This window comes from Falco peregrinus, chromosome 9 (genome assembly GCF_023634155.1).
Source record: "Falco peregrinus isolate bFalPer1 chromosome 9, bFalPer1.pri, whole genome shotgun sequence".
Classification (NCBI taxonomy): domain Eukaryota; kingdom Metazoa; phylum Chordata; class Aves; order Falconiformes; family Falconidae; genus Falco; species Falco peregrinus.
Genome location: NC_073729.1, coordinates 17679762 through 17703751, shown reverse-complemented (window position 1 = coordinate 17703751; position 23990 = coordinate 17679762). Strand labels below are relative to the sequence as shown.

General features: G+C 40.1%; 1 protein-coding gene and 1 long non-coding RNA gene across 3 annotated transcripts in view; both read right to left on the bottom strand.

Annotated features, from left to right (window-relative positions):
* Nucleotides 1–2627: 2627 nt before the first annotated feature.
* SMIM38 (small integral membrane protein 38) lies at nt 2628–8578 on the bottom strand. The gene has a single exon (XM_055814773.1). The coding sequence runs from the start codon at nt 4239–4241 to the stop codon at nt 4110–4112; it is 132 nt and encodes a 43-aa protein (XP_055670748.1). The 5' UTR covers nt 4242–8578; the 3' UTR covers nt 2628–4109.
* Nucleotides 8579–8678: 100 nt separating this feature from the next.
* LOC114012951 (uncharacterized) overlaps nt 8679–23990 on the bottom strand; it is a 30927-nt gene continuing 15615 nt past the window's right edge. For both annotated transcript variants that reach the window (XR_003555753.2, XR_008748811.1), the window contains 2 exons: nt 14692–14791; nt 8679–8933 (listed from right to left, as the gene is read on the bottom strand). This is a non-coding gene — a long non-coding RNA (uncharacterized LOC114012951). The remainder of the gene's footprint in view (nt 8934–14691; nt 14792–23990) is intronic.

The following is a 23990-nucleotide window of genomic DNA, read 5'->3' as shown; positions in this document are numbered from 1 at the left end:
CAAACACAGTATGAGACAAATCTGTAGTTATGCCTGTCGGCAGAGTCACAAAATCTTGATTTTTCCAAAAGTAAATCAGAACAGAATCTAACCTGATCTTAGAGGTTCTTTGTGAAAATGTCTTAAAGCAAAAAGTGGGGTTTGTTTCCAATAGATTACACGGTAATTTCAGTCACTGTACACAGCATGTTAATGATACAAATTAATAGATACATACTCAATGTATTTATATGTAGTAGATTTTAATCTATGCATATAAAATAATTTTACATTAGATAAGATTATAATGTCATCACACTAGTTAACTATTATTTTTCTAATTCTTTACGTTTACCTTTGTTTCATGTCTTGAAAGGGTGCTCCACACTGCAATCTGCATTCACACTGCCACAGCTCAAAACTGCCATTAAACACATGTTCATTTTTAAATACATCCTTAACCACAAACAAAATCAGTGGGCTGTAAGTATTTTCTTGATACCTAAATGAAACGGAATTAACTTTAAAAGACTCCAAAGTGATTTCCAGTCAAGCCCATTTGAATCCCATTGGAAATACAGGCTTCAAGGCAGATCTTAAATAAACTACAACTACTTGACATGAAGTGGTTATCCTCCAAAATTTGTTCTTCTGTTGCACTCCATCCACTAAACAGAAATTAACTGGTAAGCACAGACACAATCTAACTTTTATGTTTTGGGGGAAAAAAATAATTGCAATTTAAAATACTGTCTGTATAATATATTTTGCTGAAGAAAAAAAAATACAGTTAAATCAGGATATAACAAGATAAAACCAATTCATCTGTGAGAAAATTTCTAATCAGCATAACAATACCATGAGCTTTCAGACACCAGGAGAGTTCTTTGAGGATACTTTAAAAAGCACAAAGCAGGGCCAACTGCACCATTGGCGGTGACAAATCACTTAGACCTTCATTGTGGCTACGCTTGGGACAGAAGGTAGGGCAGAAGATGGCTCCAGGTGAGCTCCCACCAAAGCAACAGAACAACTCTGGTTTGAATTCTGACTCCTCACACCAACTGTCGGGAATAACAGGATGCTGCCTATCAGTGCCAGAGGCTCCCCACGCTCCAGATGAGATGGCCTCACCTTGGGGGGGGGGGGGGGGGAGGGGGCAGAAAGAAGCCCCCTCCAGCAGTTACAAAGGCTCAAGGAACACTCCCCAGGCCACCTCTGTTCTTTGCTATGTGAGAGTGTGGCCCAGGCACACCGCACGGACGTGGCTACTCAGTGTAGTGGCTCACCAGTACAACCTGTAGTGACTAGAGGACAATGCCAAGCAAAGCACAGCGGGCCCAGCTGGTTTATCACACAGCACAGTCCAGCAGAGACATGACTTTGGGGCCAAGCTTAGTCAAGACACATTAACACAGACCAGAGAAAATGGAGCCACATTTCTTTCAGCTCCAGAGCTAGCGTTCTCTCTCATCATCACGTACCAACTCTCAGAGGGCATAGATTTTTATCTCCATGAATAGAAAAAGGGCAAATGCCTATGGGAATAGAGGAAGATCCTCCTTTCCTTTAAACTTTGCACTCTTGAAAACATGATTGCTCTAATTTTGTAATGACAGAATAAACAGGACCGCCTCCCATGTTCAAAAGGTCCTGCAACACTGGATAAAAGTGATATTAATCTACAGAACCAAGATGTTAATAAAATTACTTTGAATGCATAAGGAGTTGAGTAGGTAACAAGATCCCAATGAATTCTGCAGTCAAAATATGTATTTTTTTAATTAAATGGGCCTCAAAAGTTTAATGTTCTAATAAAGTCAGAGTTCCAGCCAGTTTTACCTGTGTAAAACGTTGGCCAGACCATTCATATAATCAGAGTGAAACTCACGTAACACATGTAAGGTCCAAATTAAATTATTTAAATATACAAATACCAACAGAACCAGCCTACCAACAGACTCATCCCCACGTCTAGCCAGTGAGGAGTTTTGAGATAGGGGTTGTATCTAAGATAGATACCTACTATTCACTAAGCCTACCAATCAGTAAGTTCACCAAGTACCAGTTCTCTTTCCCCACAGTCAATGCGGGGAATAGTTACGACATCTCAGGCATGACAACGTTCTGATGATTCTTTCCTGACGGTGCCATGGAGGGCAACGAAAATTTGGCCTGCGTAGAAGTATGGTCCATAACAAGACCATGCTCTCTGATTTGGAAGACTTCAGATGCTGCTCCACAGACATAAAGGAATCAGAGCTGTGAATTCCATAGCAGTGTCAGTTCCCTGTATCACCAAGTGTTTAAGGCACTAACCCACAACTTCACCTGCATCATTTTTCATTACATCAACGTTTTTAAACAGTATGAATGTAACACCACCCGACAATTTCAATATAATTGAAATAAAGGATTAGAAGGCTTGTTTCTTAAAGGCACTATCAATTCATCTACAAGCTTTGTTTAGCATATAACAGCTAAGAATAGCGATGTTTAACTGAAGGAAGAAAAATGGATCACTGTGCCTATTTTCCCAGTTACTTATCAAAGTCAGGTCTGCACATCAAGTACATAACACTTCACTTACCCTTTGTGGTGTTGGTAAGAAAAAAAAAAAAAAAAAGGACACACTCATCATTAACATTAAAAACCACAGAAATGGATAAGGCAGTTAGTTACATCTACATTTAATTTATTGTTATCTGGCTACATTTCAAGTCAATAGCATGCATCTTCAGACATTGCTGGCTGTTTAGTAAACCGGTCATCCATCATAATTAAAATCTGAAACTGAAATCAAATGACTTGACATTTACCCTGTTCCACACCATAAACACACCCCATCTCTCATGTCCCCATTTCAGGAGCCTTTAGAAGACAAAGTGATAAGGGCTGTTTAACTAATGAGACAAGCCTGTAGGAGTGTGTGTTGTGAATGGGCCAGAAACTCTTTATTGGAATTACCTAGGCTGAACTCTGATATCGTCGTGCATGCTACCAAGAGATATAGAAGACAGTTTACTAAGTGGCAACCTTCGCTTTTATATGACTAAAATTATCAAAAGGACTATTATTTTTTTTTTAAAAAAAAGAGCCTAGGACACTGTCTTTCTCAGGCAATGCAATTTTCCTAGTTTTACTGTAGAAAAACTCATCTCTTAAAAGCATATGTTAAGTTGCATATGCAGTAAGATTTTTGGGTGTTTGACTTAGTATAACATCCATTTGAAAGCAGAGAGTTCACGTGGAACAGCTTATTTCATTTTTGCAAGACAAGTTAACCAAGAAATCCTAAGTTGCTATGGCCTTGGGGAAGTAGTCACATCCTTCAGTGTCCTACTAAGCTCCTTATTAAAGGCTAAATATGAAGATATTTTGCATGGCTTTGGAGTCAAAACTCACTGCATGCCATGCTGTCATGTGCCTCCCACCCCTTGTCGCATCTGAAACACAGCTAGAGTTCCATCTCTATAGCACAGATCTGTTTTTCATGGAACAGATTATTTCAGCAGTATCCAGCTCATTCTGGTACTCAGATCTATCACTTGCTAAGAAATGTGAAGATTTGGCCGGTTATAGTCAGTTTCAGCCAGTTTCAGATCCAACCGATCAGGAAAAATCACAAGGAATTTGGTAACAAATCAGACCATCCGGTAAAAATCCACTCCTGCGAGCCGACAGCACGGCACGTGGATACTGAGCGCAGCCAGCAATCTTCAGCTTCATTTGGGCGCTGTCAGTTGTGGCAGCTGACATCTTAACGTCCAGGCCAGCAGGCAGCAGGCCATCACATGTCATCTATCGAGGCTGGGCCACTGGCAGGCTTGGACTGCCCAGCAATAGGATTCCTTCCAGCTTGTCCTGATCATTTAACTGGCAAAAGTCTGCAAGTCTGCTCCCAAAAACACGAATTCATGCCCGAGCTCGATAGGAAGTCATTTGACTCAATCAGTTGGGGTTTTTTCCCCCCTGTCAGCATGAGGCTTTCTGAAGAATCTTCACTTGGTTGCAGTCTCAACAAGTCGTTTCTCTCTAATGGGATCCCAAGGTAAAATCTGCTTGAGCTCCATTTAACCTGATCCACTTCTCATCACTGTCGATTCAAATCTGCACAACTTTTTGAAGTCTTAGTGCTCCTTTCTTGTGTCAGGAAACCTTTGAGCCAGTTTATAATCTATATAAGCACTAAGACAGGACCACAAAACGAATCGTATTAATATAATTACCACCAGTAAAAACATCAAAAGGACTGATTCCATATTTAAACTAGAATAATGAGGTAATGCAAAAAAACCAAAAAATACTCTGGGAGATCTAATTATATAATGCAGTATTCAGTTCTGCACAGCCAGCCCAGCAATTTCTGTAACATTCCAATCAAAGTGATCTCACTAGCATGTGAGAGAAGAGTCCAGCTGACAGATTTGGGACATGTAACGTACTATTTAGTCAAGAGGCCCCATGTGCTATTCATAAAGAATTAACAACTCTTATATTGACAATGACAGTATTGTCAGAAGACCTTTGGAAGGGGGAAAAAACCTCCATAAACTCCGTCTCTGTGAAGTTGGACTTTTTTTTTTTTTTGCCCCTTTTTTCCAATGCTGATGTAATCTCCAAACATCTCCAGCAGCAGCTGCTCAGCGAAACCAGGCACCTTCTCCCTAGTCCCTTTCAGCAGCACACGCAGCACTTTCCAGCTCCCTCAAGACAATCAGGGCCTTTCTTTCACCAATTAGCTATCACTTCAAGAGCCCTGTGCTGTCCAACGAGCTCTTAAGAATGGTCTTTGCAGGAAACAACACTGGAGGAGCACTTTTTTTTTTTTTTTCCCTAGACAAATTAAAAGGGGAAGAAGGGAGGGAGGGAGAAAAAAAAGCACAACAAAACAAATCAGAACACAGAAGCTGTCCAAAATGCATCACTCATTTAGTACATCGACAACTGCAGAAATGTCCTCAAGAGCCAATGCTAGCGCAAGGCACACACAAGAAGTGCTCCCGCTTTCTTTAGGAGATAGTTTGTTTCATTAAATATGTTAAACGGGTTTCATAGAAACAAGAGCTCTTGTTACAGCAAGCCTCTGAGCTATATGAACTAAAAGGGAAAGAAACTCCTGTAAGATTATGTTCTATTTCCTTATTTGGCTCTCCAAATGTAAAGCAGCATTATTTGAAGGAGACATTATAGGAAAGAACTCTGTTTAGCTCACTTTAAATATAGATGGATTGATGAAATGAGTAATTACTGGAACTGCTAAGAATTTTTTGAACTTGCTCAACTAGCAAGCTCCTTTCCCCAGAAACCACACTTTCCATCTAAAAAGAAATTAAAGCCTGATTCAGAGACATAAAGCTCTGTGAATTTGACATTCTTTTTCCTTTAAAATCAGGGCATAGGTACAGCAATACGCTGAGGTTCTTGTTGAGGCCAAGTCCCCATTAGAACAAGCACAAACTCCAGGAACCAGTTCAAGAAGAAAATAGGAACTATTACAGAAATAATACCTTGCATGGGCCTGGACTTTGGAATTGGACCTGGACAAATGGAGTTCCAAAGGCACAAATATGAAAGACCACTTAAATGACTTGGACAAGGTCCAAGCAATAGCACAGTGTCAGGACCGCTTCCCTGATTTTCAAAACTGCATTAAACGAAATGGCATACCCAAATACTGTATGTCAGTATTCTCTTACAGGACCATTTTCTCATCAAATTTGTCCTGACTGGGGTAACCTCACAAGAGCAAGCACATCGCCTTCTACAAGGACAACACAAGCACATGTACATGTACTTATCATACACGTCCGTTCCCTTTTATTGACTGTGTATCAGAAGCCAAGCTCCAGGTTTTGCAAACAGTTAAATGGTATGACAAAGCAAATACTTTAAGGTATTTCAGGAGCTTGTTTGCACTAATGGGTGCTCTTAACTACTACAAGGATTTTTAAATGGAGTTGGAAAGTGTCAGAACTGATCAGACTGCTTAGAAAGAAAGTCTGATGTATTACCCTATGTGCGTTTATGAAGGAATGCCAATCAACTCAAATTCCTCTGCACGGGAAGGCTCAACCAAAGGATGAGTACATACAATCAGGATTAAGGAGGAATCTTTGTGGAGGTACGTTGAACAATAAGTGTCTTTTTATACCTACAAACTTAAAAGATGCTCAGTTTTAAGGAGCTACTCCTTTCAACTAGCAAAGTTCTTGCTGAAAAAATGCAGCAGGGTGGAAAGGACAAATATATGTGCATATATATGTTACCAGGGCTGCCTCCAGTTATAGGAGAAAAGTATGAAAGGTACCCAAAAAGTCTATCCAGCTTGCCCTCAAGCAAATCAGCTACAACCTATTTTCTTAAGGGACCTACATCCACACAGATGAAAAGACAGGACATCTTCATCTTTCTGAAAGGGATTTTAAGGAGGAAAAACAGTTTGACAAAATGTTCAGCAGCTTTATCTGCTACAATACAACCACTGTAAGCCCACAGCCAGGGGCTCTACATTACATATTCACTTGAGCAACTGGTTCATTTGGTAGCTGTAAAGTAATCTATTGGTTGAGGCAATGATACACAAGGTTTTCTGAAAAAGGGCACACCTGTATATCTGTCTCCTCCAGATGGATGTGACCGCTATACCTGAAAGCATCTCTTCTATCACAACCATCTTCCTTCACCCTGCTGCAATCCTGCTGTCCATGCGCTAGCAGGATCACGGACAAGCACCAGCAGGATTTTACCAATTTGAGTATTAGCTAACAGGGCTGTCATGTCATACAGCACATCCTATGCCTTGGCCACCAGCTCCAGTTCAGTCTGTTAGTGGTGAGAAGCCCAGTGGTTATTTAAGGGCACGTGAGGAATGAATTGGTGGTTCATTCCAGTGCCAAGTGAACAGGTGCCTCCTCCCCGGGCTCACAACTGGTTCTCAGCTATGCCATCTCCAGCATTGCCCAAGAGGTGTCAAAGCCAGAACAGACACCGCACGACCCTCGTGCCTGGCGCTGGGCTCTGCTTGGGACAGGCTGACAAAGCCGGGTAAGCTTCCATGACGGCTGCCTGGTCAATAGGAGTTCTATGGCTCCACATGCCACGGCTGTCAACTTGGCACTCTTCATGGGTACTGCATTTATTCACACAAATGAATACTGCGTTTCAGTTGCTGAAGATGGAAGGACAGTGCTTTCCTGCTTAGATTTCATTTCTTAGGACAGATTTGCTCCCACAGAAAATTAAAGACACAGCATAAACAAGGCGAATCTATGTGCCAGATGAAAACATTGTGTGGGTAGGCTTCAGAAAATGCAGTTTAATATAGATAGCTGTTCTTCCTTTGTTAAGTATTTTGAGACTGAGCAAGGAAAAGCACTATGTAAAACCTCTATATTGATAATTATTATTTGGATTTTCCCAAATACACTTTTTCACACAACAGATGTTCCTAATGCCTGGCACCATTTTTAATACTTTGCCTTTTCAAAGAATGTATGCTGTATCACACACAAAAGCATCCTCTCTGTTCAGAGTTCATTTTGTTAAAATCATTTTTCAACTAATCATCTCTCTGGAGAACAATGGTATGATAGAACAGTATTTCTGATGGGTGATATTTTATTACTAACATATGTTTTCATCACATAACCAACCTAACTACCCTCTTCTGTTACAAATATTTATTTAAACCTTCTAATTTGAAACTTTCCAAGCCAAATTCCATATTTTGCTTTTAAATTGGCACATAGTTAATCGTCCTGGTAATCACTGCCCATTGACGGATAGTTTAGCAAAAGCAAAAAAAAGTATGTATTATACATCCTTGTTGACCTTTAAAATGTAAGGCAACAGATTTCACTTCTAATTCTCCAGTTCCAATTATAAAGCAGTCTATCTCCCAAAAGATCACTACATTCCTAAAAGTTTAAAATATCAAGTAAATTTACAAGCAACAAAGCAGACAATGCAACAATAATAAAGCATCCACTGTTTTCATCAGTTTGAAATACATCACAAAACATAAATAAATTAGAATTAAAAAATAGGATATTTGACTTACTGTGTTTACCACATTCAAAAGTCAGGACATCTACACAAGAAAACAGCAGTATTGCAGGTGTTGGCATGGCTAACAAGAAGTTCCCAGTTCATTGTTAAGAATATAAAAAAAATACAAGACTGACGCTTATCTCTCAGAATCACGTGCCTTCTATAGTTATCAAGAAGCAAGAAGGCACCTTGTTCCAATTTACATACGTGAAATCTCCTGAACAAGCATTCTACATCGCACTAAAACCCAAAATACCACTTCAAAAGAGCCAGATCAAGGTATTCATACCTTTAGAGGGCAAAATCTAACGTTCAAAGTCAATTCCTGCTTCAAATAACTTGTGATAATATGCACATATCAAGATCATTCAACATTGCATTGAGTCAAAGGAAATCAAACACCTGCCCCACTGGTTTTCTACTGGAAAATCCCCAGCAAACACACTCCTCCCACCAGCTAGTTTGATATGCCCATTTCCATGATCAAGAAACAAGAGGACAGAAACAAGATACTTCACTTCTTACATTTTTTTTCTCTTAAGAATAACTTCAGTGTCCATAAAATCAGAACCACTAGCTCATCCTCAAAGGCCTCACAGTCAAAAGTGAGATTTAAAAGCAAAGAAAAAAAAAAAAAAAAAAAAAGCACAGATCATAGGAAAACCAGTAATAAAAATGAGGAAAAAGGAGAAAATGAAAACAACTTATAAAGCAGTCTTAAAATTAATTACCTTAAGACTTCAGCATTTTAAAAGAAGACTGGGTGAGATCTTCACAGTTACGGAGCTGTGACTCCATTATCACCTCCACACGCTGCTGTATGCTGCGCTGCTCAGCAGTAGGTATCTTGGTTCCCTTTCATTTATAGGAATTTTGTACTAGGAGCATTATCAGAACATGACCTAGAAGTAGCAGAATAGACCACATGTATGCCATGATATTTAATCACACCAACTAATTAAGAGTAGTAACATCCAAAATACTAACCTAATGGTAAACATATGTAAAAAACCAAAAATATTTAGTCACTTAAATGAAAAAAGCCTAGCATAAATATTTAGAATATACGTTACAAACTTCAGAATAGTTTGTTACCAAAGCAATTCCCTACTTAGTGGTCAGAGACCCTACATAAGTTGCTAAGCCTCCACACATACATATTTTTTTGCTTGGAAAGAACCACTGAGGAAATTAAGGAATTATCACTGAATTCTGTTAAACATTACGGATCTAGCTCTAAGCTATCCTTTCTCAGAGCTCTCCTTTCATGAGTGGATTTTTATTTTTTCTACTGAAGTCATAGAATTCACATCAATCTGGTAGAGAGTTTTATCACAATTATTTTTGACAAAACAGTGTTTAACTGAAATACTGGTTTTTCAAAACCAGAAATCTGCTAAAGTATGCTCCAGCTTTGAGGAAGTGTTTGTCAAGAGCTGCTTTTTAGACCCATAAAAATTTAAGATCAGAACAAGACAGAAGGACAGATTAAGCTCTTCAAAACATTATACAGCCAAGGCACTCCCACATGAAGCCACAGTCTGAGACTTCTGACAAGAGCTGTGTATCTCTTGGGCTATTCCTAAGTCTCTTGTGACTTAAAAGCCTTGCTTCTCACTGTGTACAAAACCAGACTGGGACCTTAGGAAGTGTCACAGGGTGGAAAACCCAGTTTGCTCTTGTCTGTAACGACATGTCTTTGGCAGATTAAGTGCTTACAGAAGGGCTCTGCTACATGCTGCATTTCTTCCTCTAGTTTCCCTCAGATGATGCTCCTCCTGCACTCTACCAAAAAGAGATCTGAGATCAAAATCTGCCTGTGGTTTACATTTAAATGTGGGTTTCCTAGTCCTCATTAGCTTTGACAGCATAAGCCAGTATTGATAAGTGACAATGACAACTGCAATTTACATACAAGGTCCAGCACATGACAAACTTACGTACTAAATAAGGGTTACAGTAAAGGATAAAGTTTCTAAAACCTACCATAGGCAAAACAGCTTTGGCAAACTACAGACCATGGAAATAACTCTGAGAACATCACTCCATCCCTAAAACGCAATTATTGGGGAAAAAAACTTTTATCCTTTATAAACAATGGAAAGTAAACATTTCACATGCTGCAGTAACACAGCTCTGAACCTTTTTGCCTATTTGAAAATGAAATAACGTTATCCAAAAGGTATATTTGAAGTATTTCTTGTAACTGTTCACTTGGAAATTAACAGGGTTTGGGAAACTGAAGATAGAGGACCAAGAATATGATTGCATTCAACAAGGTCCTTATTAAATACATGTGTAGCTAGAAAAAACTTCTTACGTCTATTTCAAACCATGTGAGTAATAATGAATTATCAGACCTATTATTCTCATGCTAAATTAAAAAAAAAAATACAATGGTGTGGGAGTGCATGACAGGCTTTATGCTTCAGCTCCATCTCCTTAAAGATTTGCTTTAAGTCTCTTTTTCAACAGCCACACAACGCTAGATTTACAATAAACACAGGATGATCTGACTGTATGATTTTGGAAGTTTCCATATTCTAGTTCGAACTTTTCATCAGAAGCTTTGTGGCCAGACCAGAGTCAGGCATTCAGCAAACTATATTGTGCTTTGAACAAGATTTTCATTCTACTAACAGGTTATCCTGCTTATTTTTAAAGTCTCTTTGCACACAAAAAGAAGGGGAGCTGGGGCAAACTCGGAAAGAAAAGAGTCCATTTGAAAAAATTACACTGCTAGATTACAAGAGTTGAAAGCCGGTATGTAACTTTGCTCCGGGTGATCAAACTGCTAATCAGGAATGCTGTCGAGAACAGAATGGAATTCCAAATAAATTAGCCATGTCCAAGAAGCCAATACAACACAGGATTAAGGCTCACAAAGAAAACAAATTTATTCAGCCTACTTTATCGGAATTCCTAATAACGTGTACTAGTTTTTCTCATCACAGTCTAAGCTCTTCCACTGGAACAGCGTGGAGAAGGAAAAATGAGTCACACTTCATAAATCTCCTACTTGTACAGACACCTAAAAATGTTATATAGGGCAAGACACACAATACCATTATATATAAATACATATGCACATCACTGCTACAGTATAAATGGGTATAGTTATTTCTCAAAATTTATTTCCAAGGCACCTGACCAAAGAAAAGACACTACACACTCCTGTGAAAATCTACAAAGCTGAAGAAAAAGGTTAGAACCGCACTGATGTCCACACCAAAATAAGCTTCAATACCATAGTATATAAACCACTAAATTAAACAACCAACTATGGAAAGAAAATGTCTGTCCCGTATGACCATGCCATGCATCACATTTTTTTTTATCTAGTATATTAAAAAAAAATTGTTATGTCCACACACTGCAGTGAGGAATACTGTGGCTGAGGTACCGTCTGCAACTCAATTGCATAGTTTATTTTTGCCTCTGACAGTGTCACAGGAAACTTTTCAGAATAGTTTAAGCCAAAATCGCAGGAGCATTAAAATAAGTGCTTAAGTTTTTGTGTTTTATTGAATTGGGATTTTAATTTTTATCGGACTGTTTCTCTTCATCTATGAATCTGAGATGACAATAGGCTCTTATCCATACAGTCAACTGAAGACAGAACGAGGTTTTTGGAAGCATTTTTGAAAAAAAAAAAAAATAAAAAAGGAGATGAAGTACTCAAAAAAAGTACTTAATGCAGAATCTAAGCATGTATAGCAGAATTGTCCTGCGAGGGACGCGTACACATATCTTCTTGGCTTCTGCAAAAAATAGATAAATCCAACATATTCTAACTTGAAGACATACATTGTCTAATACATTTTTTTCATTTGAAAGTAAGAGATTGAATACGGCACCATTTGCATTTACATGACTCTGCCACATTACCTTGAGAACCCGTGCATGTGCATGCACAGATTTCCTGTAATAAAATACATCAAGCAAACCACAGGTTAAATGTGTATTAGGGATTTGTCCGGTGGCTCCCAGACATGGCACTGCCCTGCTTTCCAGATGACCAAACTGCACCAGCAGTTTGATACACACGGTTAGTGTGTTAGGTATTTTCTAAAGACGTTTTGTTCCAGATCAGGAGAACACCCTGTAAGACACCATTTATGTAACCTCCCCTTCCCATAAGAAATAACATTTAATTTGTTTCATTATCATCACTGTATCTAGTATCTTATTCAAGCACACATTTCTACTAACTGTGACTTAGGGTCAGGGGGTTTTTTTTGTCAATTGTTTTTTCCTCCTTGTAAGAAGATATTTGCACGAACATGAAAAGAAAATCATGTATCTCCACACCACCTTCTCTGGAAATGCGTCTCCGGAGGGCGAGGGTCGAACAACACAAGCCATTGCTGCACCATCGAGACACATGGCTGGAAAGGTTTGGTCTACACCCCAATCTCTCCTCTAAAGGCCCATAAATAACCATTTGATTTAAATTAAATATTTCAATGGAAATATAAACTATATTGTTTTCTCAGGAAAACAGACCAAGAAAGCAACAAGCACAAACAAAACTTTTCACGAAGCCCAAGGAAATGTGTTGACTTGAATTTTTGAAAAGGTCTCTTTAAATAGAAAACAGATTTGTATTTATAACTACTGAAAGAAATGTTTTGATTCAGGGCACAGCGAAAGAGACATTTTTCCAGCTAAAACAATTTGCCAGAGCTCCGGTACACACTGATAAACAGCTTCAAATTGTTTGAGACATCTGTGGCAAATGAACTACTGGTCTAAAAAAAAAAAAAAATGTTACCTTGTTCTACCTCCACCTGCCAAACAGAGCTGTATATACTCTATGTTAATGGATGTGCTCAAGCTAAGCACACGTGCAAGTGCTTGCAGAATCGGGGTGGATTTCTACATTTCCAGAATACAGAATACAGCGGATTTCTGAGTGAAGAAAGGAGAATGATAGCTGGCAATGAGCAGTGCCTCTCAACTGACTTGCTCTTGGCTGATCATAGACCAATGAGACATATTCTGGGTTACCACATTAAATATTTGGCTTTTCAAAATAATGTCACAAATTATAGTTTGATCAGCAAGCGTGCTCCTCTTGTACCCAAATATGAGAATGCTTGAATTACATTTGAGATATTTTTTTCCCCTTCAAAAACACAGAAAATAAAGCAAGTAGGTGAAAGGTAACTGTATCACTTCACAGACACAAGCTACCCTCTGATTACAACTAATTAAGATATTCAGCAGCCTTAAAACAATACCTTTTTTTAATCAATGAACCCAGACGGCATTCACAGCTTTTTGCGATGACAAATGCCCTTTGAAAGAGTTAATAGGCAAAGGTTTGTACTGGCAATGAATAGGGCTACCTTTAATTGATCCAAGAGCCTTAGAGAGCCGTCTTATAGCACGATGATGTATTTGGGTTGCACATAGGCCAAAATAAGCATAAAGAAAATCTGTAAGACCATGAAACCTTTCATTTTTTCATTGCAGGGAGGGAAGGGGGGGGAACTGCTGGGGAAAGTGAGAGAACTAAGATGGGGTTATCTTTGTACTCTGACACTTAAAATAGATAGAACGACAGAAAATTTGAAGACAAGAGAGGAAGTGATCAGGCCATAATTCTGTGAATAAACGTCAGGATGCATGAAAATGTACAAAACAAAGCTTCTTCAGAAAAAAAAAATAAAAAAAGGAGGAGATGACCTAATGGTATAAAGGAAGATTGATTAAAGAAATACCCTGAGGGAGAAAGATATTCCATCAGCTTTAACAAACACTGCATGGCCCTGCATTCCCTTTCAACTTCCTAAGGGGGGCGGGGAGGAAGAGTCTGGAGAAGAGGCAGGTCACATGGATCCACTTAAAAAAAAGAATGAGGGGAAAAATTGTGTCTTTTACATGGTTTTGTTCAAGATGTATGGGAAATCTGCACACAAGAAGTGGCTCACAAAATTAAACACATTGGTTAGTAGTAAGCATTCTTCCCTGAGCAGCACAGAAGAAACACAAATTCATTTTTATAAGCAATAAAAAAAAAATACATCTATTTAGTCATATTTTTATAAGACTTATTATACGCTAATATTACCTAGTAATTATGAAAAAACTAGTCTATCCACACTCAAACTAGCCTTTCATCATAAACTCAAATTTGGCAGAATCCCTTCCTCATTTAGCAAGGGCTAAACCAATTTCCTTGAACTTTCACAGGTGCAAAATTTATGCCAAGGTAGAATTTTTCTGGAAAGTCTGAGACAAATCAGACATCGAAATTCCTTGACTAAAAAACTATTTTATAATGGAATTACTGTGTAAGTATAGTATCAATAACTCAGGGGAAAAAAATCAAATAGAAAAGATGTTGAGATCTGAGATTTTCTTAAAAGACAGATATGGGAGGAACTAGGAAAAAAGTTGACATTGCTTCTTAAAAATAAAACAGCAGACAAATAAAATACCCTGCTCCAATATATGCCATCCAGATGCATTAGGAAAGTAAGTCAATTCCACTCAATTCAGAACAGAGAACAGATAAACTGTTCTGAAATTCTGCACATCCTGTTTATCTTACAGCCATGAACATGTCCTCTTCTAGCATTAACTAACCCAAAACACCACGACACTAAGGCTTCATCACAGGTTTGGGTAAAAAAGAAGAAAGACTGAACTTACCTCTCTAAGCCAAGAGAGCGGAGATAGGATGCTTCGAACAGTACATTCCCATTAGGAATATTTGCCTCCTGTGAGCAGTTTTCCCCTGCAGGACAAAGTTCTGAGGAAAAGAACAAATAAAAAATGCCTGTCATAACTTCAAGACATTTTTCTAATAATTGATTATTATTTGACATTATCATTACGTAGACCCACATTACCAAGCACCACCGAATTACAAACATACCAAGGTAAGCCCCAGCTGCATCCTTCAGAAAAACCTCCCTTCAAGGCACAATCATCAGTAGACAAGTAGGAGAACCAGGACATGGGGACAGTGCTAACATAGTAAGTAAAGTACAGCTGGGCTGCGCACAGCCTTACTTACTTCTGCGTAAAGAGAGTAAAAATACTGCACTATGTTTTGAAGGTTTTTTCATTAAAAAAATAAATCATCATTTTGAGAAAGTCTTCTTGTTCTATTCACTTAATTCAGACTGTTAGAATCTTCCTTTGTAATTCAAAGCTAAAGTGTTTCCTTCCACAGTGTCAGGTTATACGTAAATTCTAGCTACCATGAGTTTTCTAGAAGAATAAATAAAAAAATATTTTAAAAAAAATATTAGGATGTTCAAGGATGCCTTTAAAAGGACATCAAGTTCTTGAGACACACTTCAAAATCAACTGCTTTTTGTGCAGAGGATAGATTACCCTTCCCACTCCCCAAACCATGGAAACGCACCACTATTTGATAAAAGACAACCATATTACAAACTGTGTCCAGTAGCTTACTAGTTGTCAGAAAGAAAACCGGCCAGACTCTGCTATTACACTTCTAGCTGATAGTGGTCAAGGAACACAGCCAGGATCTCCTCCAGAGGATACAGCCACCAGAGCTGCAGGCAAAGTAACCCCATCAAGGCTCACATGACAGATGAGATTTGCAAGTACAGAGGAAGCATAGGTGGCTGACTGCCTAGGAGGTCTCCTTTCATTGCTTGTGCCAAGAGCACCAAGATACGAAACACAGCCACCACACCTGTCCCACAGTAGCCATTGAGACAGCTAGGGGAAAAACATCACTGAAGAACAACTAGTAAAACCCTGGAACATAAAGGAAGGAAGCATGAACAGTAACAGAAGAGAAAGTCAGACCAGGGACTAGAAAGGGTTAAGATGACAAGCCCTAGGCAAACAAGATATTGTAGTATCCTCTTGATCTTACATTCCACCAAACCGACTCCGATCCCAACAGCACCTCCAACAGCAAAGCTTCCTCCAACAAATGGAACAATCAGCCTGCTTGTGGGACACTCCATACTATTTCCCTACTATTCCAGATCATATTTCTAACTGCAGCCCTTGGAGACAGCCTACAGAAAAAGGGCCAGAATTCAAATCCTGTTCATGCATGCTCGGTTTCACTGAAGAACACACTACAACAGAAGGGCACTTCTGTGGCAAACAGCAGCCAGATGTGAGCCTTTTTCCCAAATCAAGCCCACAGAGTGTTTATAGGTCTGTTCACACAGCAACAAAACCCATCCCACCTAGAAGCGTGTGTGGGAGCTCTTTACAAAGAGCACACCAGCAGAGCACTACCAGGATGGCCAGAAAGCCGGTCTGACTGCAGACTGCTGCAGATATGTGGGATGCTGATCTGTTCCCAAAGCTGCCAGACTCAAATTGTGAGCTCAGTAATTAAGCAGCACCACAGGTTACTGGACATACATGTGTAGTTCAATCTAATGGCAATGTCCTTTTGTACATCAAGTTGACAGACATCGTTAAATTTACTGGGCACATCTCTTTACAGGCTCAACCTGATCACCGATGCCAACATTGTAAGCATTTGATATACATGACCTTATCTTTCACCAAGCAAATAACGTACTGATAAGGAACTAAGGCACAGAAAGTCTGTGTAGAAATTAACCCAGACTTTCCAAGCAGCATCTCTTTTTCAGCTGTCTCATAAAACTAACAGCAACATTTTTAAAGCCAGTTCATGTTTTACACTTAAAGGAATATTTCTATATTTGGTTATCTTCACCCCTGCATGCACATGTGCACACACACACCTGGAACGGCTGAAACAAAGACAAAGATGGGGGAAGCTGATGCAAAAAGAGAAATGGGGTTTCCAGTCCCAGAGGTGAACTCCGCTTTCAGAGATAAGATCAAAAATCATTACTTTTTGGTCCTCAGACCAATGCTCAGACAGAACCTTCCCGTGTTCCTTATAAACTGAGTAAACCCTCACTACCCTGAACAATGTATTTTTTTAAAGTAATCGCCAGCAACCTTTCCTTAAAAGCTAGCCGAGTCTCTCTGCAAAATGTGCCGTTTAGCTGATCTTCAGTTGCACCGTCATCTACAACCCCAGGCCCAAACACAGCACGCAGGGAAATAAAACCCAGGACGTTTTGCCAAAGGAGGCAGGGGGAGTTTTCACACTGCAACATAAGTGGCAACAGGCACAGATAAAAGTTGTGCTTTCAGTTCCACAAGCATAAATCCTCTGCAACTCCCCACTGACGGAAACCTCACCCTAAAAGCTCCATGGGCTCTTCTCATCTCAGCTGGGATACTAAGAAAGCAAACTTTGATCCTTTTTTCTAAAAATCTGCTTCACAATTCAACATCTTTGATGTAAATCTTTTAAAAGACTAAGATGGCATCAAGTCAGGGACAGGATGGAGGGAAATGCGTTTCCGTCCATGGGAGGACCATTAGGAGGAAGGTTAATAGCCCTGGGCATGCGATCAAATTAAGGTTTGTGCCAGTTTCCCCAGGGTTTCCCTTGCCATCACCAGCTTCCCCAGGCTGGGCAGCTCACCCTCATCTTCCTACCAAAGCCAGCTCTTAAAGAGAAGCACAACAGCCTGCTGGGGAAAAACAGTAAAACAATCATGTAATTAACTTGTATGGATAAAGTATGAAATCGGCAGAGGGAGGGAGCCTTTGAGTATCTTCACCTTTGGAGCGATACAGAGTTGATGTACCTCCAGCTTAAAAGGTGGGGAAGGAGCTGGAATTTGGACCTCCCCAACATGTGGATTGCAGCACTGAGGCAGCACCCAGTCTAAACAAGGCTGGAGTTAGCATTCAGAGCACACAGCTCAGCAGAGTATGGGAAAGGGATAGAGCAGCCCAAAGAGCTGGCGCCACTAACTGACGAGCAGAGCGCAAGTGATAAAGATTTACTGCGAGAGAGAAGGAAACAGTCCACTGGCCCGATTAGAGCTGTGAATACCGAGTTGTTCAGGGAGGATTTTGCAGCTGACTGATCACAGGCTGTCGGAGCAGGCCTCGGACAACAGCTGCAAGGCTTGCTGGGCTGCAGAAACAAAGGGCGCCTAGCACAGTGCAAAGAAAGAGTTGACAGGTTGTTGTTAGCAGTGGCAAATGTGTGAGGTATGTCACTGTGTGTGAGACGGGGTGGGTTGGGTTGGTGGGGAAGAAGGAGGGCAAGAAGCACAGGCAGCACTCAGAAAAAGGAGGGGGGGGTGTGCTCAGCTCACGGGGGAGGGAGCAGAGACAGAGGCTTGGTCAAAGCATTTTCCTAAAATCAGGCCGGTGTTTGTAAGGAGGACAATCACAAGGTCTGTTTACTGCTGCCAAGATGAATTAGCCCATCGTCTCATTTATAGGACGAATCCGGTGGCACAGACTATAAGGTGCATGGCATTAAAGGGACTAATTAGACGATTCCGGCAAATCTGAATTAAGACCCTTTCTTTCTTTGAAAGCTGGAAAGCATTTCTCAGGACTCTAGTCAGATGGCGTAGGTTTTGTTGGGCTTTTTCTTTCTGTTCTGAGAAGGGATATCTTGTGCAATTCCCTAACTTACAAGGGTCTGCTCTAAATTCTGCTCTGAGCTTCAAGAACAGTTGTTAGGAAGCTGCTGGCATTTACATCATATCTGAAAAGGTCCAAACCAAAATCCCGGATTCTGCAGGAATTCAGCTCCCGGTCCAGGGACAAACTTTGCAGCTGGTCGCTCCTGTTATAGGAGGCTAAACCAGAAGCCCACATGTGAACATACCTGAGCTAAGAGCTCAGCTGAATTCTCACTCACACACACAAAACAATCCAGGTTTTTCAAAAGCTGGCTTCCAATTTGACACCCACCCCCCTCCTCCAAGCACAGCATCTGTAGCCAAATGCTTTTCCCAAGCAACTCCGTGCTTTCTGGAGCCATGGTTCACTAAGCTTGTGAGTGCTGGGTAGGAATGTATCAATGAAACTCCCGAGATGATCAAAGGCAGGAGCTGCAGAACAGGAGAACTTACTTTCAGCTCCCTGTTTGGCAAATTTAGGATTCAGTTCTTGAAATCTGGCAACATTTTACTTCGATTGTGACAAAAACAAAGTGTTACAAACACCTCCGAAGCAATGGTGCATGCTGTTTGCACACAACCACTATATTACAGTGGTCACTATTAAAATGTTTTACAAGCGGTTAAGGTTACCATGGTATTCACAGTATTCTAAGAGAAGGGAATACCATGAAAAATCACAGAAAGATTCAGCACTGCAAGCTGCAAATATCACATGTTTCATAGTAATTAGTGACACTTTGTAAAGGATAGGCTTCTTGCTTTTTTACATATATGTCTATTACTAACCAACAAATAGAGACAGTAAGAAACTGCAGTGGCCTTTATAGTATCAGATCAATTATACAAACAAGCCCTATTTTGATTTTTCTCTTTTAAATGGTCTCCGGGACCCAGTTAGTCTAGTCCCCATGGACAGCACTTGATACACTGTAAAGGGAATTCAGAACAAGAGGCATTTCAAGGCTTCTAACACAGCTCCATTCTCCCAAAATATATTAAAAAAAAATACCGGCGTGTAGAATACTCCATCTAGGGGCAGAAATGTAACCCAAAATTTCCTTAGCCTCTGGCTTTAACATGTGTTAACCTCATTCTACCGGGACTGAGTGCATGAGAAATAATCAGACATTTCACAGAGGTTCCAAATAGTTCTTCCTCAGTATGAGTCCATAGATTTTTACTTTTCATTATTTTAAATACAGAGCTTCCAGCTTGAGTTTCCGCTTAAAAGTGATGAAGAACACAGGCACTACTTTAATACGTCTACTCGCAACTGGACTCTACTTTAAACTACAAATATTATCTACGAAACAATTTATAAACCATCGTTTCCATATGCTCAAAGTTTTCAGCTGAATAAGGGTGGCCAATGAGCTCAACAGCAAAGAAAAATGGACTGCCTCAAGGACAATTTGGGTAACTATATTTCTGGATATAATCAGGCTTCCACTGAAGTCAAAGCAAGGTCTGAATTCGACTTCAAGGGGAGCAGAAATGGTTTGTGGCAGAGGCATACTTCTGAATAAGAAATTCTCTCTCCAGCTGAAAAATTCAATATCACTTATGTTTAATATTAGCACATAGGATTTGTTCACCAAATGTATTTGAGAGCAATATATACAGTAGACAGAAACAGTAAATTCACCAGCTCAGAAAAAAACTGAAAAGATATAATAATGCCCGTTAACAGTTTTTTCCCTTTGGGGGGCGGGGGGGAACAACCCAACAAGTATTATCAGGCCTTCCCCTGTAATTATGTTTTCTTTATACAAATCACTTTCAGCTGACAAGTCCGCACTAATTTTCCTTAGTAAGCAATGGGTTACAGCTTATCCATAACATTAGAGCTTTCCACTGCACTGTGCCTTGCTCTTTGTCTCCCCGGTACAGAGAGGCTACTTCTGAGGCTGGTATAACACTTTCATGAGTAATCAAATTACTTCCTACATTTGCTCTCCTTAAACACCTACATCTGATCACCTCCACTCTTCCTGTTCAGCCTCTCAGCTGCAAACTTCATAGTTCATAAATGCAAAGGTTAGAATTTTCTAGACACCACTTTAATTTTTCAAATAGCAATCCAATTACTGAGCAAATTGGCACATGTGCCTAGTTACATAGTGACTTGGCACTGCCTCCACTCGCTGCTGGCAGTGATGAATGTGTTCCCCCTTAGCCCTCCTCGTCTATCTGCTCCAGCCTCTGAGCCAACACCAGTGACCACATAAGGAGAGTGCCTGGCAGCTGCAAGCCTAAGGTGCCAAGAGGCAGATTGTGTTCTGTAGCAGCAGGATCTGGGTCTGTGACTGGCTTCCTGGCTAGTCTTTTGTAAGACCTTTTCCATGGCCTCTAGGTTGGCTCTAATGAAGCCTGTAGAAATGCCTGCAGGGAGCTGGTATAGAAGTGAGTTAAGTCAAAGGTTTAATTTAGTTTCGAAAGTGAAGTGAATGTATATTGGCCTTCTTTTTCCACCCTGCAATTATACTCCTGCCACATTTATGAGAAAATACAGTATTCACTCAACAACAGGAGTGCATTCCTGGATATGTCTGCACTGCACATTGGGGCAAAGATCCCCAAGCCAGCCTCAATTAACTTAGCTGCAGAACCAGAAGCAATATAGCTGTGTTTGCTTGGTGTGACACCCGAGCTAATTAACTATGTATGGCAGTAACAGAGCTTTACTGTTTCTGGCACTGGAGCTAGCATCCCTGTGTGGTAATCCACTACAGACATGCCAGCTCACTTGGAGGTAACCTGAGGGCTCCCTAATCTGATGTTGCCTTGCACTGCAGAAATACGTTTAGGAATGCTCCAGGAACTGGCAGAAATTTGTTGACCTCTTTACATCATGTGAGAGTGCTGAGGCTACAGATGCAGCTACAGTCAATCTGGACTGTTCCTTTTCCATCTCGTTCACATTCTTTTATTACTCACAACATGATGGTTACAGAGCATCTTTAAGTAATGTGTTAAGCATCTTGAACAGCATCTGTCACATGTGCTGCTTTCTAAATTTCTCACTTCCTCTTCCAGGGGCAAAAAGCTGGACAAAGATATTTTAAAGTATTTCTCAAAATTGCATTTTTACTACTTTTTTTTTTTTAAAAAAAGGAAATTTGGTTCTTGACCTGTAATGGGATTTCTTTGGACTATTTAGAAACCCATTTTCAATTATTTCAATGCAGTAGAGAAGAACTTTCCCACAACAGGGTATTTTCTCCCCATCTGGATTTTTCATGATTTCCAAAAATCAACTTTAAGATAAATGAGTACAGGTACCAAAGACTAGAGATGCACTATGACCCCTGTAATACAAACAGGCTTTCATGAAGATAAAAACAAAACACAACAACCTGTCAGCTATTCCTCTTTTGGAATCCCACCTCAGGCATACCAAGAAGCTACTGGAGAGAATCAGGGTTATTTGTCCAGCAACCTTCTGATGCAGATGGTGGTGTGGAAAATATCCGGCTGGACTCTGAACTGCACACACTAGAATATTTTGCCCAGTTTGCCTGCTTGGACTTTACTTATGAGTACAGTTGTTTGCTACTAATGGAATTTTTCCTTTACCTTTTTATTTTTTATTTTTCTAAACCAGGTGGGTTTGGCTGACAGAGGTACTTAATGAGGTCTGAGCTGTGACAATTGTATTTTATTTAATTAAATTCTCATTATTCATCATTTAAGAGCTTTACCAGCTGAGCTGCCTCTACCAATGTCCATTTTACTTGAAATCTGTAGGTAGACAGGAAGCCTAAGATCTTCTCTTGACTTTCTAAATAACAAAGCCGAGTTGTAATTCCAAGAGGCATTACCACCATAAGCACCTGAGAAGTTTCTTATCAAATCTAATCACCCCAGCTCTTGAGACTTACTTCTCACAAGGCAGTAAACACAACGATAAATTTTAACACATAATTCTCAAGCTATCCATCAGCACAAACACACACAACTGTGATGCAGCAATATGGATTTTAAGTGTGATACCTGAGCGTGCCATTTTTCCACTATGCTCTCCTCCTTTGCCACAGTTTTGAATGGATTTCTTCAGAGTCAGACTGTACTGCTAAAATATTTTAAATAGTGATCTAAAATAATGGGAGCCTTTATGAACAGTCTCATATCTAGTAAACTTACTAATCTAATCTGTAAGAATGGGTCTATCCATCAGACCCCATGAACTGCTCTGGTGACTGTAGTGGCTTACAGACGGACCTCTCCAAAAAACCACGCAATGTATTTTAATTAACAGATTTTAGACTATGTTCAAGAGATCCCCAGGAATCCTTAGACTGATTCTAAGGCACCGGGAAAGGTAAAGTACACGCTGTATTGGTAAACTTCATGACATTATTCACGGGTTTGTACCTCTGTTTAGGTGATGCTCAAATGAAGGGTAAAAACCTCAGATCTATAGATGATGTGCGGCCCTATTGTCATCTTCAATACCTTCTACAGGAGTGGGAAACTGAGGTGAAAACCGGACTCGTACTACTGGCTACAGGCCTGTTGGACACAAGAAAGAGTGAGTTATCCAGAAGTGCACATAAGCATGTGCTTCACACTAGGCATGTGAATGCCCCAAACGCATAAAAGCTCACACGCCAAAGTTAGCAACATTGCTGTAGCCAAGCTGTGCTGAGAGTTAAGCATGCACTTAAGAGCTTTGCTGGACTGCAGCCATTTACAGATGTACAATCAGTACAGAGACATGTAGGCAGAGGCTTCCTTTAATGGGTCCGCTGATATCTCTTCTTGAAGATACATGCTTGGTTATTTCAATTAACACATTTATAAACCCAAACGCTCGTGATTACATCTCAGACATAGCACATGAATCATTTTGCCTGGAGTCCGCCGTTTACCACACGTCTTAAAGATTCAGGGCCTGAAAAACAATTCAAAATCAAATGCAAAAAGCAGCTGGAATTTGGTAATACAGAACTCTCCCAGTTCCTGTTCACCTTTTGCTTTATCCTTGATTTGTTCACTTTGAAGACACTGATGGGTGCTTGCCTGCATGTAACGATGCCTACTAACAGCAGCTTGATGAACAAGAGAAGAGAAAGTAGAAAAAAAAAACCAATAGGAAAGGCATTAAGGGCACTAGGCTGATCTCTCTAGGATGGGCATTAGACATATGCTCGCTGCTCCAGTCACAGTGCAATCAAAGCTGTCCTGTGCCACTGCCAAAACCTGTAACAGGTGCCAAAAGATTGTAAGCACTGGTAAAATCCACTCCTAAGGCACTAGCTCAGGGACTGATCCAAATCCTAGAAACCAATGAACGTCTTTCCCCAGACATCAATTGTTTTCAAACACTTCCCCCCTTATTTCCAGCATGATGCTGGAGGGGGCATAAATAAATTCAGCTGCCAGGAGGCAATCCTCTGGTTTTGCCACTGCAAATCTGGACAGATGCCAAAGCCTCACACAGCCTCTCAAACACGTTTGTAAGGTAATTAATAT